The 15,387-nt window shown below is 41.8% G+C and overlaps 2 protein-coding genes and 1 pseudogene across 5 annotated transcripts; 2 read left to right on the top strand and 1 right to left on the bottom strand.

Moving 5' to 3' along the window:
- Nucleotides 1-212: 212 nt before the first annotated feature.
- Nucleotides 213-5,002, top strand: LOC127777346 (glycine-rich RNA-binding protein 4, mitochondrial-like). Of its 4 annotated transcripts, none has more exons than XM_052303939.1 (6): nucleotides 213-350; nucleotides 466-593; nucleotides 2,419-2,535; nucleotides 3,236-3,304; nucleotides 3,415-3,521; nucleotides 4,544-5,002. In XM_052303939.1, the coding sequence occupies exons 3-6, from the start codon at nucleotides 2,451-2,453 to the stop codon at nucleotides 4,586-4,588; spliced, it is 306 nt and encodes a 101-aa protein (XP_052159899.1). In that variant the 5' UTR covers nucleotides 213-350; nucleotides 466-593; nucleotides 2,419-2,450; the 3' UTR covers nucleotides 4,589-5,002. The 4 variants fall into 4 exon arrangements, with proteins under 4 accessions (XP_052159899.1, XP_052159890.1, XP_052159907.1 ...); XM_052303930.1 differs by having other exon boundaries at nucleotides 213-379; nucleotides 459-593; XM_052303947.1 differs by having other exon boundaries at nucleotides 219-350; nucleotides 459-593.
- On the top strand, nucleotides 602-2,192 carry LOC127777335 (histone H2B.1-like; annotated as a pseudogene).
- Nucleotides 5,003-6,519: 1,517 nt separating the features above from the next.
- Nucleotides 6,520-7,368, bottom strand: LOC127763517 (probable histone H2A.5). The gene is made up of 2 exons (XM_052288250.1): nucleotides 7,055-7,368; nucleotides 6,520-6,944 (listed from the first exon to the last, which is right to left on the bottom strand). The coding sequence occupies exons 1-2, from the start codon at nucleotides 7,277-7,279 to the stop codon at nucleotides 6,690-6,692; spliced, it is 480 nt and encodes a 159-aa protein (XP_052144210.1). The 5' UTR covers nucleotides 7,280-7,368; the 3' UTR covers nucleotides 6,520-6,689.
- Nucleotides 7,369-15,387: the final 8,019 nt, after the last annotated feature.

The raw sequence follows: 15,387 nt of genomic DNA, 5'->3' as shown, positions 1-15,387 counted from the left end.
GGACTGTGATTATGCTTAGCATAAGTTTTGCACAGAACTTGTAAAGGTCATTTAAAGTTCTGGTCCTTATTTTCACACGGAATTTATGGAGCTAGGATGGTTTGGGATTGTGTGGGTTATGTTGTCTTTGAGTTATCTTATATTTGCCTGCCGAAATTTCTAAAAAACTTGTGAGTTAGTGGTTTTGAGTGTATTTTTGTGTGGCACTCTAGGTACGTGGTTACCTGGGGTGTTACACCACCACCTACGCGGTCGACCGCCGCGCCGTCGCCGCCGCCATTCCGCCCACGCCTACCGAGCTGCCGCCGCCTCACGTACGCCAACGACGTTGTCGGCCCTATCCCCGTCAGGCACGCACACGCAACGCCGCCCCCTTCTTGTATACTACTCCCTTACACTACGGGACGGAGAGAGTATTTGTCGATTTTGTTTTTCTTTTTAAATTTTATTTATTTTAGCCCACAGCTCCGTCAAAGACACGGAGAAAAGAACAAACACGAGAGAGAAGGGGGGGAAAGCAGCAACAACAAGAGGAGGAGGCGCCGCAGCCGAGACCCCAGTTCCGATTGATCTCCGGTTCCCAGATCGGCCAGGTTTGTCCCCCCCCCCCCCCCCCCAATTCGCCTCCTGAATCCTTCTTCCCCCGCCCGGTTTCATCCTGATCGGTGCCCGTTTCGTGCTGTTCCGTGCGCGGATTAGGGTTCTTGTGCTAGGATCTTTGGGGGGTGGGCTGGTGTTGCTTGATGGGTTTGTTCTTTCGTGTGTGTGATCCGCCGTGGAAGGAAAGAGGAACAGATTCTTCTCCTGAAGAAACCTTTACCATTTCTGTCTGTGGGATTGGCCCATGGGAGAGGGGGGGTGTAGAATAGTTATTCTAGGGGATATATATTTGTATGTATAAATACATATATGTATTACACACATATAAATTAAAGCACTTAACAATTTATGTGCATATATTACCAAAATATATATTTACACTAAACTAAATGTGTACATATATAAATATATACATATATTTACAATTCCTTCGGACCCTAAATATAATGTTTCTATCATATGCTCGCTAGCTACGACTTCGACGCCGGTGTTATCTCAGAAGAAGAAGGACCGACGGTATGAATTGTCGATCTGTCGTAGTAGAATTCACCCTCGGGATCAAGGATTTGTTCGTTGATGAATCCCATCAGTTGTTCTTGAACAGCCGTGATAAAATCCACTTCATCTTCTTCCATTTGAACCCCTAGCTCTTCGTGCAATGCCCAACACTTATAGCTAGGCATGAACCCCGACTCAAACAAGTGGAAATGAAAACTTCTTAATGCAGAATACTCCTTCTGGTTTTTGCACTTATTGCATGGACAACAGATAAAACCCTTATGCTTGTTAGCATCGACCACTCTCAAAAAATAATGCACGCCATCAATAAACTCTTTCGACCGTCCTGTGCTGAAATATATCTTACTTGTATGGGAGCTATGGAGTTCAATTATATCTGCTCTAGTCAATGTGAGAAATACAAAACCTGTCGTATTAAACATTTTTGAATGACTCCTAATAGAAGATAAATGTGTATGGAGTTCGACAGGTTTTCTAGTAAAAGATTCATATGCTAGCACCGGACAGATATATCCATGAACCCATGTCGACCAATGGGGTTCCACCACGCGCCTATATATAATTGAGGTCTTCTTTCCCTTTGCCTCAACTCCACGCGAAGGGAAAAAGTCTTCCTCCTCACGAATCCCACCTCTCAATCTCCATTTGCGCCGATCCCTCGAGAGGCAGCTCCGATGGCGCCCAAGGCAGAGAAGAAGCCGGCGGAGAAGAAGCCCAAGGCGGAGAAGCGGCTGTCGGAGTCGAAGGCGTCGTCCAAGGAGGGCGGCGCCGGCGACAAGAAGGGGAGGAAGAAGGCGAAGAAGAGCGTCGAGATCTACATCTTCAAGGTCCTGAAGCAGGTGCACCCGGACATCGGCATCTCCTCCAAGGCCATGTCGATCATGAACTCCTTCATCAACGACATCTTCGAGAAGCTTGCGCAGGAGGCCGCCCGCCTCGCCCGCTACAACAAGAAGCCCATCGCCACCTCCCGCGAGATCTAGACCTCCGTCCGCCTCGTCCTCCCCGGCGAGCTCGCCAAGCACGCCGTCTCCGAGGGCACCAAGGCCGTCACCAAGTTCACCAGCAAATAGCCTTATCTCTCTAGGGTTTCGCCGCCATATGCTTCTCTCCTTCCCTTTCCCCTCTCGTTTGCTAGGTGGCAGTAGTTGCAAGCTTGTGTTTGCTTTGTAAATTGTGCTTGATCATAATGGACGGCTTGGATTTGATGTAATAGACGTGGAGTGTTATTTACTGTCGGTGGCTGATTCGCATCTCGTGTTTTTTTCTCTCTTATGCGATTGCGATTTGGGGATCTAGGGTTTGAGGCGGGGGGCTCTGTACTTCTGGAGATGATGCTGCGAGGTGGGCGGCTGGCTGGCTTGGCCTCTCGGATGGTTGGAGCCAAGCCTTTCAGCACGGAGATATTTGTGAGCAGTAAGTAATTAATTTTTCGCTGCCTACGTAATCTTGTGGTTTGCTGCAAAATGTTTGGATCTGTGTGAGCCTGTGATGTGATGTCCTGCTGCTTCACAGTTTCGCTTGTCATGATCTGTCCGTCAGAACTTCATGAGTGATGATCTGGTGTGATTCTGGGGGGTGTGGTGGATGAAATGAGCACTAAATGGTGTGTCCTTTAGCCCTTCTTTTTTTCTGAATATGATATGGTGGATGAAATGAGCACTAAATGGTGTGTCCTTTAGCCCTTCTTTTTTTCTGAATATGATAGATATGGCATGCCAGAAGTTGTTGAGGCTTGGTGCTTTCAGAATATGATTCCTTTTGATTGCAACAAAGGATCGATCAGAGGATGCTTTCTAGCGAGTTAGGGAATTACAGCCTATAGAAACATAGCTAGCTATTGTTATAGAGCTCATAGTGTTTGATAGATGCTTATTTATTCTCTTGGTGATAGCGGTACTTAGAAGTCCCTAATCTGTTGAGCCTGTGAGATGCACACCTGTTCACATTGGACCATGAGTAGAACACATAAATTGCCTGTAGATATTCTGCTATCTATGCAAGCTAAAGCCATGTAAGTTATGTTCTTAGTGGATTGTCCACTCATTCTATCATGTTTTGATGTTGATTGCTTGTACAGCTTAAACATTCATTCACTCATTTTGGGATTTTGTAGGGCTATCATTTTACACAACAGAGGAAGAACTTAAAAATGTCTTCTCACCATTTGGCGCTGTTGAGGAAGGTACCAGTCAGTAGTCACATGATTTTCAGCACAGGGCAATTTAAATCCTTGTTGTTGCTCTTAATTGGCATTCAAGTTTCACTCTGCTTTATCTACCTTATCAAGCGTAGCTCGATTGGTGAGAGACAACCAAACTGGAAGGCCAAAGGGATTTGGTTTTGTTAAATATTCTTCTCAAGCAGACGCAGAGAAAGCTGTTAAGGCAATGGATGGACGGGTATTTGCTCTGCTCATCCCCTATCTTGCCTATGACCCGCAATTTACCTTTCTGATGTTAGTTTTGATTCTTCTTTATCTGAGAAGAGTTCTGAAAATCTGTATATAGTACTTTCTACCTGGTTTTCAATTGGAATTGAAGGTACATGCACACCACACACACATTTCTAGCTTAATTACTTGAAGCCTAGAGTGGTTTATTGTGATTCATGATAACACCTACCCTCGTAGATTGAGTGGGCCTCATTTGTGATGTTATCTCTGATCTACTTCAGATACTAAGGGGATAAAAAAAATCCACTGATACAAACAACTAAATTAGATGAGGCACTTACCTGGACAACTGAATGAAAAGGACAAGTTGACTGCAGAACTGATCTCTCCGCTGATTAGACTCTTTACAAACAACTACATTGCTGAGGCACTTACCTGGAGTACTGAATGAAAAGGACAATTTGCCTGCAGAACTGATGTACCTAATTTCAAGATATAATGTGTTGCATGTTTGTAATCTTGGCATAACTGCATGGTGTGGAACAGAACTAATTTTTGTAGTTCTATGAGATTTGAGACACTAAGTAGAGATTTATAGTATTTTACGTTCAACCCAGATTGAGAACTTGGCTAGTTTACTGTAAAAATCATGTGAAGCAAACTTTTTGCTGCCTTTTTCTGTAAAACCATGTGGACCAAACTGTGGGGTTTATTTCCTTCTGTGAGGAACATTGTGTTGCTTATATAGTTCTTTTTATTCTGTTAATCCCAAAGAAAATATCTTCTAGATTGGCCATAAACTTTGAGATTAGATGTCATCTTGCTAGCATGTTGGCCCTCCACCATTTTGTCACTGTAGAATGTTGTTTTTATTTTGGGATTGTGACGTGTGAGTATTCATTCAGATCTTTCTTCATGTGGAAATGATTCGTATTCAGCATAGATTTATACTAAACCAGCCTTCTTATTTCCCCTGATTGGTCTGTTTTATTGTAAGACTAAACTTTCAATAAATCTTTTCTTTGGCAGATCATACGTGGAAGACTAATTTTTGTGGAAATTGCAAAAGAATAAAACTGCATAGGGCATAGTCTATCACCATCGTTGCTGAACTGGAGCAGTTTTCCTGCCTTAAAGCGTACTCGTACATGACTACATGGCTAATCTAGCTCAGTTCCAACAAGACCTATGAGCACTTCTCCCGGCCTGAATGCGTACTTTTGTGACTTCTGTTGAGCCAAGTATTGGTTTGCGAACAACATTGTTTGTTTTTTAAAGACAAAGAAAGCTTTCAAACAGGAAAATTGTTGTTGGAAGGTTAAGTTGAATTTATGAACCCGGGCTGGAAGGTTATATATGCGTAGAATGCTGGATGACCCATATACCCGCCCCTGCTCCACTAGCTAGTGCTTCCACCGTTTTCTTCTGTGTCATCTATAAAGCGATATTGTTTGAATTTGATCTGAAAAGTATTAAAGCCGTTATGTATATCCGATGAACTGGTTTTGGATGGCTTTGTGCCCTACGTCAGAGTAACGTGATCATTGACATGCGGACCTGTGAACACATTACCTAAGAGGTTATAGTTCCATGGGCATGGCTAAAGTTGGATTATCTCACTTTAGTTTAATTAAATCAATTAGAATACGCTGATTAACCTAGGATAGGTAAAGGGTTCCTTTCTATGTAGGAATTTTGCAGTAATTAGTTTAATTCCTTGTATAAAATTCCTCCAGTCCAAATATGGGGACGATTCCAATTGTGCTATGATTTTTTTAAAAAATATTTTAATAAAAGTAAAAAGACCAACAAAAATTAAAAAAATCTTGTGCTACTGGGTTGCCTTGGCCTGAGGATGTACCGGAAGTTTATTGTTTTACAGGAGCAGACAACCATTTCTTCAAAATTAAATTGTACTAGCAGATATAACATTATAATCCATCATTAGTTCACTACATGAAAAATTAAGCGTGCTCTGTGAGATATGGAAATAGGTACAAAGGTTATATAGTTGATCAAAATTAAATACCCTTGACGGAATGAGTGTAACATTGTGGTGGAACTAATTCAAATTCAACACATGTACTCAAATTTACAACTAATTATTCTTTTAATGATAGATGATGTACTTATGATGACTGTTCATAGAGTTAGGATGTGTATGTGCGTATTCGTAGAGTGAGTTTGCATATTTTGAGCGCCTATGTTGTACTATGTTTTCTAAAAAATAAATGTCCTTGCTTAAAAAGGAGGGTACACAAACAAAACCCTATTACAAAGATGGATCTTTCAAATATATTAGTATTTCATTCGTTTCAAAATATAACAACTTAGGTGTACATTTATCCCTAAATATAATAACTTTTTTTTCAACCAATCACAACCTTCCACCTCTTAGTATCCTCACCTATTTTCTATTCTCAACAAATCACAATCATCACACATTTAATTTTACCCGTGTTCAACACAAAAATGGAGGTAGTAACATAAATACAGAGATGGTCTATTCATAAGGACGTGGATCTTGACCCAAAATAAGTCCATAGCGGAATTGAGGACCAAGTTTATTTGCCTGTTGGCCCAAAAATATACAGCTCAAGACACAATTGAGGGGCCAAGTAGCTCCAAACTTCCATGGATTTAGCCCGCCCAATGCCATAGCGAAATCCCAAGACACATTTTCATTTCGTACCCGGTTTCCCGCCTTTCCCCCTCCACTAATTCAAACCAAAGCGCCAGATTGCCTCCCAAAATGCAAATTCCAACCAATCACTTCAACATCCAGCAAAATCAGATGCTGAGATACCCATACTTAGGCATTCGGTGATTTTCATTCCAAACACCAAATTTTTGAGGCGGCACTAAGCCCAACACACCACCAACAAATTTGGGTGATTTTAAGTTACCCGCCCAACCCAAGCAACCAAATTCGAACGATCTTATAAGATCGGATCTGACAATTGAGAAAATTCAGATCTCCACAGCCAAAGCATAAGGAGCAAGAATGGAAACATCTCTGAAGAAAAATTTAACATATCTTAGATTTATCTTCTTGAACAGACACAAGGTTCAACGACACCACTATAGATTAGATCAACAGCATCAGCAGACTACTAACAGACACACATCCCGTCCAATCTACTCCAGCTAAACAAGCAAAGCGAGGCGCCGACGTCTAGGCCTTCTTGGGGGACTTGCCGGCCGCCTTCTTGGGCGACTTGGCCTCCTTGCCGGCGGCGGCGGCCTTCTCCGCCGTCTTCTTGGGCAGCAGCACCGGGTTGATGTTGGGCAGCACGCCTCCGTGCGCGATGGTCACGCCGGCCAGCAGCTTGCCGAGCTCCTCGTCGTTCCTGATCGCCAGCAGCACGTGGCGCGGGATGATCCTGTTCTTCTTGTTGTCCCTGGCCGCGTTCCCGGCGAGCTCCAGCACCTAAGCAATCGAACAGAGAGGGCCCACCAGATCAGCACACTGATCGAAACCTGCACTGCAGATGAAGTTGACGACAAAGTGGGGGCGTGGGCGTGGGCGAGCGTTATTACCTCGGCGGCGAGGTACTCGAGGACGGCGGCGAGGTAGACGGGGGCGCCGGTGCCGATGCGCTGCGCGTAGCGGCCCTTCTTGAGGTAGCGGCCGATACGGCCGACGGGGAACTGGAGCCCGGCCTTGACGGAGCGCGACACCGCCTTCTTCCTCGGCCCACCGGCCTTCCTCCCGGCGGCTCCCTTCTTCAGCTTCCCACCCGCTCCGGCTCCGGCGGCGTCCATGGCTAGCCTAGCTAAGCTGGTTCCTGCTGCGCTCGAAGGCGTGGAGGATTGTTTTTCTTTTTTTTTCCTTTTCTTGGGTCGTCGAATGCGAGATTGCGATGGAGACGAGGCCGGTGGGGTGGCGTATTTAAACGGTTGGGGGAAGGGGAGGGTGGTGGGCCCGTCGATCCGTGGGAGGGGAGATGGACGGTCGGATCGTTGGGGGGATGAACTGATCTCTCTGCTGATTAGACTCTTTCCAAAAAAAACATCGCATCGAATCATTGAACACATATATGGAGCATTAAATATAGATAAAATGAAAAACTAATTGCACGGTTAGAGGAGAAATTGCGAGACGAATCTTTTGAGCCTAATTAGTCCATAATTAGCCATAAGTGTTACAGTAACCCTCATGTACTAATGACGGATTAATTAGGCTCAAAAGATTCGTTTCGTGGTTTTCAGGCAAGTTATGAAATTAGTTTTTTCATTCGTGTCCAAAAACCCCTTCAGACATCCGGTCAAACGTTCGATGTGACACCTAAAAAATTTTATTTCGCGAACTAAACAAGGCCTGAATGAAAAGGATAATTTGCCTGCAGAACTGATGTACCTAATTTCAAGATACAATGTGTTGCATTGCATGTTTGTAATCTTGGCATAACTGCATGGTGTGGAACAGAACTAATTTTGATTTTTTTTTATTTTGATTTTTTTATTAAAATATTTATAAAACTAATTTTGTGTTTGAAAATTTTACAAAACTAGTCGCCCCCGCCCTTGGAGAGGGCGATTTTTGTGCCGTGGCACATGGCCGTTAGCTAAGTCCTTACGGCCGGTTATAGGGGGCCTGCCATTTTGCAGGCGGTCCCCTTGCCGTCCTTACGGAGGGCGGTTTTACACTGTTCGGGAGCCGCCGGCCTGGTTTTTTTGCAGGCGCCCCCCTTGCCGCCCTTAGGGAGGGTGATTTTTCCCCTCCCGAGTATAAAACCCCTTCTCCCTCTGAGAATTTTCATTATATTCACTCAAAATCCAAAAAAAAAAAGAGAAAGAGGGAGGGGTGAGGGGGAGGAGAAGGGGAGCGGCGAAGCCCTGCTAGTTTGCTGACTTCATCACAGGTAATACATTCATTTGAAATGTGTTTCCATTTTGTTGTTGCATTTTAGTTTTTTTACCATATACTTTAGTAGATCTGTAGCACACACCCTATTTTTGAATTTGATACATAGAACAAACAACTTATTTGTAGTATCTTTAACTTAGAGCGTAATATGTATTGATGAATGGGGGGGTTAGATCTGGTTAGTATGATATGAACTTAGTTAACATAGCTATTTTTTCATCAGGCACAATGTCAAGTAAGGTCATGTTTTAGATAGTTCACGGTGAAGGCAACCTTAGATTTGGTCCTGATGGTGTTGATCTGTCAGATTTTGTAATGACATCGAAGGGCATCGATAGGCTTGCCGAGAGATCATTTCAGTCAATTTATAATTGGTTGATGCGAGGATTTAGAATAGACTCAGAAGTCTACACAATGTCAGTATCGGTTGTAGTGAGTCGTGCAATGGAAGGTTATTTTTGGGAACTCATCCCGATGCATAGCACTGTTGCTTGGAAACAGTATCTGGAGATGGCTTTTGAAAGGTCATGGCCCCTGGTTATTTTTGTGTCGGTGCATGAAAATGATAGAAATATTGCAATGGAAACCGAAGATGTCGAGGGTCCAAGCCATGAGGGGGATTTTGTTGAACCATCGGGGGAAGATGAGGGAATGACACAGGGGTGGAGCAGGCCATGGGCGTGGCGGATGAGGGGGAGAGAAACAGTACAATCGTTGATGAAATGGAGAGGGAAGATTCGGATAACGAGCAAGCGGAGGGTGATGCATCATCCGATGAGGAAGGTGATGTAATGCCCACTGATTGGACAAACGAGGACTTCTCGGGACTTGTTATCTCAGAGGGGCATCATGTACCCTGGGAATATAAGGATAACAAGGTAATTGATGGTGCTACATATGCTCATAAGGAGGATATGAAGGAGGCGGTGAAGCATTGGGCGGTCTCATTTATGAGAGAGTTTAGGCAGTGAAACATTGGTGCGGTCTCATTGACGAACGTCAGGTACAAATTGCAAGCTTAGACTGGAGGAACAATCCATTGTGTTTACCTAAATGGTCAGAGCGTCCAAAGTGTGGTTGTAGAGATCGCTACCAGGTGGCTACCTCGTTTGCAGAACAAAAAATTGGTAGGAGATACTTTGTCTGCCCCAATGTAGACGACGATTTCGTTGTACGTATAACAAATTCCAAATTTAACTAGCATCTGCTTATTATTACTATCATATCTGACTAACTGTGTTTATTTCTTAGGGCAATCCAAGGAGGTGCACATTCACTTTATGGATCGACAATGTCAATCCAACATATGATGGCCAAAAGATAACTGAGTCTGAAACACAGGTAGAATACCAGCGGGAGAAGGAGCATCAAAATGCAATACATGTTGAACAGCGCAAAAGGGGTCGGTAGATAAGCTCAGGCTCGATTTGTCAGGACCGACAAATTTGTATCTTTTATCCATGCTATCTTGTCATTATAATGTTTCATTATTATGGTGTGTTGTTATATGCGTCACAAATTACAAATTAATGGGCTCTATCGTTCCGATTTCCAAAGTTTCTTTGACGCCACGATACGTTGTATCCTTATAATTTATAAATATCTGCTTATATTTTTATAACTTTCACCTTCAATTGTGTACATGATTCAACATACGTAAGAATTATACGTAACTTACAATTTATAGGTAACAAACCCCCTAATTGCCCTCCAATCTATATGAAAAATTAAATTATTGAAATTTTATAAAAATGTACGTACTTTGTTCGTTTCAAAACTATACTTTACCTAATTTTAAGTGCTACAAAATTAGGTCTATGTAAAACACCTATTTTGTAAAATTTTAAGTGCAAAATAGTTAGATCTATGTAATGAATAATTTGAAACTATTCCTCCTATTTCAAAACGATGATTTACGTAGTTTATAAAGTAACAATTAATTATTTTGATGTAAAAATACCCCTTGTTGGGCTCCAAACTGCGAAAACAATGTACCATTCAATTGTAATAATGTTTTTCTTGTTTCACAGTTTTTTAAGTGATGATTTACTAAATTTTCTAAATAAACAGAGCTAAACACCTGGGGCTGCCCTTGCCCCCTAGCACAGTGAAAAATCGCCCTCCCTAAGGGCGGCAAGGGGGCCGCCTGCAAAATTCCAAGCCGTCCTCGCCGCCCTTTAGCAGGCGGCCCCCCGAACAGTGTAAAACCGCCCTCCCTAAGGGCGGCAAGGGGGCCGCCCTCGCCGCCCTGTTGCAGGCGGCCCCCGAACAGTGTAAAACCGCCCTCCCTAAGGACGGCAAGGGGGCCGCCTGCAAAATGGCAGGCCCCCTATAGCTGGCCGTTAGGAATGAGCTAACGGCCGTGCGCCACGTCACAAAAATGGCCCTTTGGGAGGGCCCCAAGGGCAGCGGGCGACTAGTTTTGTAAAATTTTCAAACACAAAATTAGTTTTGTAAATATTTTAATAAAAAAATTTAAAAATAAAAAAATTCACTAATTTTTGTAGTTCTATGAGATCGAGACACTAAGGCCCCGTTTGAATCCTCCGTAAAGAGAGCATATAGTTTTGGATATTCATGACACGCTTTTCAAATTACTAAAGGGTGTGTTTCGTGCGAAAACTTTCTATATGAAAGTTGTTCTAAAATATCATATTAATCCATTTTTCAAGTTTGTAATAATTATAACTCAAATAATCACACGTTATTACCATCTCGTTTTGCGTGAAACACTTAATCTTCATCTTCATCTTCAGAAGATTCAAACACCATCTAAGCAGGGATTTATATTGTTTTATGTTCAACCCAGATCGAGAACTTGGCTAGTTTACTGTAAAAATCATGTGAAGCAAACTTTTTGCTGCCTTTTTCTGTAAAACCATGTGGACCTAGAGATGGCAATGGGGACCCGATCACCGATCCCCCGTGGTGAATTCACACATTAGGGGATGGGGATGGTTGATATCTACCCTCCATGGGGAATCTAATGTTTTACAAAATTGTAATAAGCTCACCTAGGATAAACCACTATGGTATCTGTTATTAGGTTTGAATGTGACATGGTATGAGAAATTGGATTGAATTTGGTGGGCTCAAATTTAATGGGCCTGTTTAGTGGGCTTTGATCTAATAGTTGGTTAACAAAATGGGCCAGTTTTAAAATGGGCCAGTTCTAAAAAAATAATGGGCCACTATGAAATAATTAATGGACCAATGTAAAAATTTAATGGCCTGTCAAAAAAAATAGTGGGCCATTAAAAAAATAATAGGTCGTTTAAAAATATTTGCTGACGTTATCTACCACGTCATCAGTGACACGTCATCACACGTGTTAACGACCACGTCACCTGCCATGTTGGCCGCCACGTGGCAACCATCTGTGACGTTTAATTTCGTCACAAAGGTTGGGCCTAGGCTGAACTACATGAGCCCAAAAGCGTTTTATGACAGTTAAAAATGTCATAGATTGTGCTAATCCGTGACGATTTCGGAGAAAACGTCGGCAGATTTAATCTGTGACGCTCAATAGATGACGATAAGTAGAATCGTCACAGACAAATTTATGTGATGAATTTTCAGTGATCCATGGCGAATTTTTTTCGTCATAGATTAAATAGATTATTGTAGTGTTATCCTTGAACACACATAACCAACAACTTTCCTGATAAATGACACTTATGCCCCCCCCCCATTCACATATATATGAAAAAAATTGTATGCAATGAATTCTTTTTATAGATAAAATAAATTATGTACTTCCAAGTGTATACAATAGCCATTAGGCTCAATTTTCATGTGCACATGTTGAAATAATGGGAAGTACATATGTAATGTTGTTTGTTGATTTTGGTTTTTTTTTCTAGTGTATAGCTGTATACAATTAAGGGCACAAGGGACATTTTCTAACATAATTGTTGACTAAAAATAGCCATATGGCATATTAAGTGGGCCCAAGGATGATTTTAGGCCAAAACAAATACTTAGAGGAACTATGTGGACAAAATGAAACCTGAAGGACCAAATTGAGCCTTCGGTGAAACTTGAGGGATTAAATTAGCTATTCACCCTTCCTACAATGCATTTCCTTTTAGGTTGTATCAGATTGTGTAGAGCAAGCCCATGCCTATGGATAAAAGGCTTTATGGGACTTCATAACCAGTACGTTCTCTTGTCTGGATTAAAAAAAGCCTGACTATTTTCGATCTATGTTTTATTGGCGAAGTGACGGTCATAAAAAGAAATATCTTCTTGTCAAATGGGACATATTGTGCGGGCCTATTGACTAAGAGGGTTTAGGAATTCATGATCTGGATATTAAAAACATAGTCTACTAAGGGAGTAGCTATTCAGGTTTCTTAGTGCATAAGGTGTTTGGTAATGGCTAATTAATATGGAATAGGTATTTATATTCACAACCCGCTTGCAAGTTCAATGAAAAGCAGGGGACTCACATTTTTTGGTTAGCCTAGTGAAGGTGGAAAGGGATGTCTTTTCATTCTGAATCCTTCGTAATTAAGGATGGCTCTTAAATTAGGTTACAGGGAGCATATCCTATGCACACAGGCCCTCACATGTACACACCGTGTACACCAACTAAAAATTATCACAAAAAATTCTAGGAAAATTCATACATATACTTTCAATAGTATTACATCTACGTGCAAAGTCGCATCTTCAAATTCATTCTACATAGAGAATAACAAAAAAGATAAAATTCTGACAAAATTGCAACCTTAAAACTGTCAGATTTTTTGTTTTTTTTGTTACGGCTAAAATATAATGAATTTGACGTTAAGATTTTAACCCTAGGTGTAATACAATTGAAAGTATGTGTATGATTTTTTCTAGATTTTTTGGTGACATTTTTTAGTTGGTGTGCACATGTGTACACGTGAGGGCCTGTGTGCATAGGATATGTTGCCTAGGTTACAGGAAGATAAATGGTTGGAAAATATAACTCTATGAAAATAGTATCAGTGTCCCTACAAATAATGCTAGGCATAAATAGGCGACTGTTGCAGATGTCATATCGAATGGATATTCCATTTTTTTTCTTGAAGAAGGGATCTAATTAGATCAAATTAGTAGCATGGACTAACTTATTACCGTATTACCGATATTCATCTAATTCACGAGCAAGATGAGTTTCGATGGAACTTGACTTCTTATAGACAGTTCATTGTGAAGTATCATTCCCTTGCACTACTCCATAATGACATCCTAGGTATAAATAGACGCATCTGGAAACTAAAAGTGCCTCTGAAGGTCAAGATTTTCCTTCGGTATCTTTGTTGTGGAGTTGTGTTAACTAAGAACAATCTATCTAAACGTAATTGGCAAGACAATCAAATTTTTTGTTTTCGTCACATTAAGGAGGCAATTAAACACGTCATATGGTTTCTACAAAAAAGTTATTCCTTTGCCTATGCAGGTCATCACAGGATATGGTTATTGTGGCGTGTCTACGCTTGGAACATGTGATAAGGGTGTGTTTTACCTAGGGACATGGGTGACGATCTAGTTCTAGAATTGATGGTCCTTAATGCTTCTTGTACTTGTTTTCTTCGAAATTGGTTGGTGTATGTTTTGGTCATGTGCATCCTAGTTGTGCAAAGGCTAGGAGTGTTCTCAAAACTGTTGTATGATCTTGTTGTAGTTGACTGGGTTGTATAAAGGGCCAATTGCATATTTGCCACTGGTTTAAACCGGTATTGTGAATTTACCATTATAGAAGATGTAATTGCATATTTGCCATCAAAAACGGTTAGAACCTATCATATCTGCCACTGGATTGACTGATTAGGCTAACACCGTTAGAGGGTTGGTTTTCAGAAAAATTAGGACAAGGATGCCCCTACCCCGAAATTGCAAGATTGACATCATATTTGCCATAAAAAGCTTACATATTGGTTTGTCCTCCAAAAATGATGTGGCCAAATGAGATTCAACTCTAACCATAATTGTCAAGAAGCCGGACCATTGATTCCAACAACATAAGAAGAAAATTGATGAATGTTCTAGTAGATCGGTGGAGTATCTACCGTTCCATGGTGCTCCTGCTGTTTCCTTGCAGCTCCTGGCGCGTGTTGCTTCTGCTGCTGGCCACCGTCGGCAGCTGCTACTCCCTTGCCGCCGCCGCCCCTGCAGCCTGATGCTGCTGCCACCCCCTTGCCGCCGCTGTTCCCCAGCCACCGCCGCCACTGCCCAAGCCGCCTGATGCTGTTGCTACCCCTACCGCTGCCATCCCCAGCCACCGCCGCTACTGCCCCACGGCTGAGCTCCTCCATTGTCATCTCCTATTCCAGTGTGACCCATTTTTTGGTTGATTTGCTCTTGATGAGGGGAAAGTGACGAGGGGATTTGGGATTAGAGAGAGAGGAGCTGATTCTTCACGGTGGAGTGAAGAGCACTGATCGAAAGAGATGAGCAGTGAGGATTAACACTGGCTAAGGGCAAAACGGTCTTATCATGTTTTTTTTCTTTTTTATGAATTATTTTCATCTGCTTATTTGCACTAAATCAAACGATAGTGGCAAACCGCATCAACCTAAACCAAAACCAGTGGCAAATTTACAGTTCGTGTTTTTAATGGCTATTTTGAGTTAGAGAGTGAAAGTAGTGGTATATTTGCAATTTCCCCTTGTATAAAAGCTTTTATTATTAAAAAAAGTAGCTGCTTCCAAGAAATTTTTATAGGTTGGAGGGAATTGGACTCTGGTGGGTGCTCAGGAGTGGCAAAACTGAGGTAGCCTGCAAACACTCTCCCACATCCTCTCCAAGCATGGAATCTATGGCAAGAGGTGGGGAATGGTAGTGTTAATTTTATGTGTCAATAATTAAAATTTAATGTTAAATGAGTGTTACAAGAATGTTTTAATTGGGATTTGACTATTTTTTATATTTTTAACTTTTGATCTTACAACCCTTTTTTATGTTTCAATAGTTGAAACCTCAATATTTACTACAGGGTTGTCCCATCGAATTCGGGGGCCTTGTGCAAATT

Source organism: Oryza glaberrima, chromosome 1 (assembly GCF_000147395.1).
Source record: "Oryza glaberrima chromosome 1, OglaRS2, whole genome shotgun sequence".
Classification (NCBI taxonomy): domain Eukaryota; kingdom Viridiplantae; phylum Streptophyta; class Magnoliopsida; order Poales; family Poaceae; genus Oryza; species Oryza glaberrima.
The sequence above is the reverse complement of the archived record's forward strand: the minus strand, read 5'-3'. Positions and strand labels throughout refer to the sequence as shown.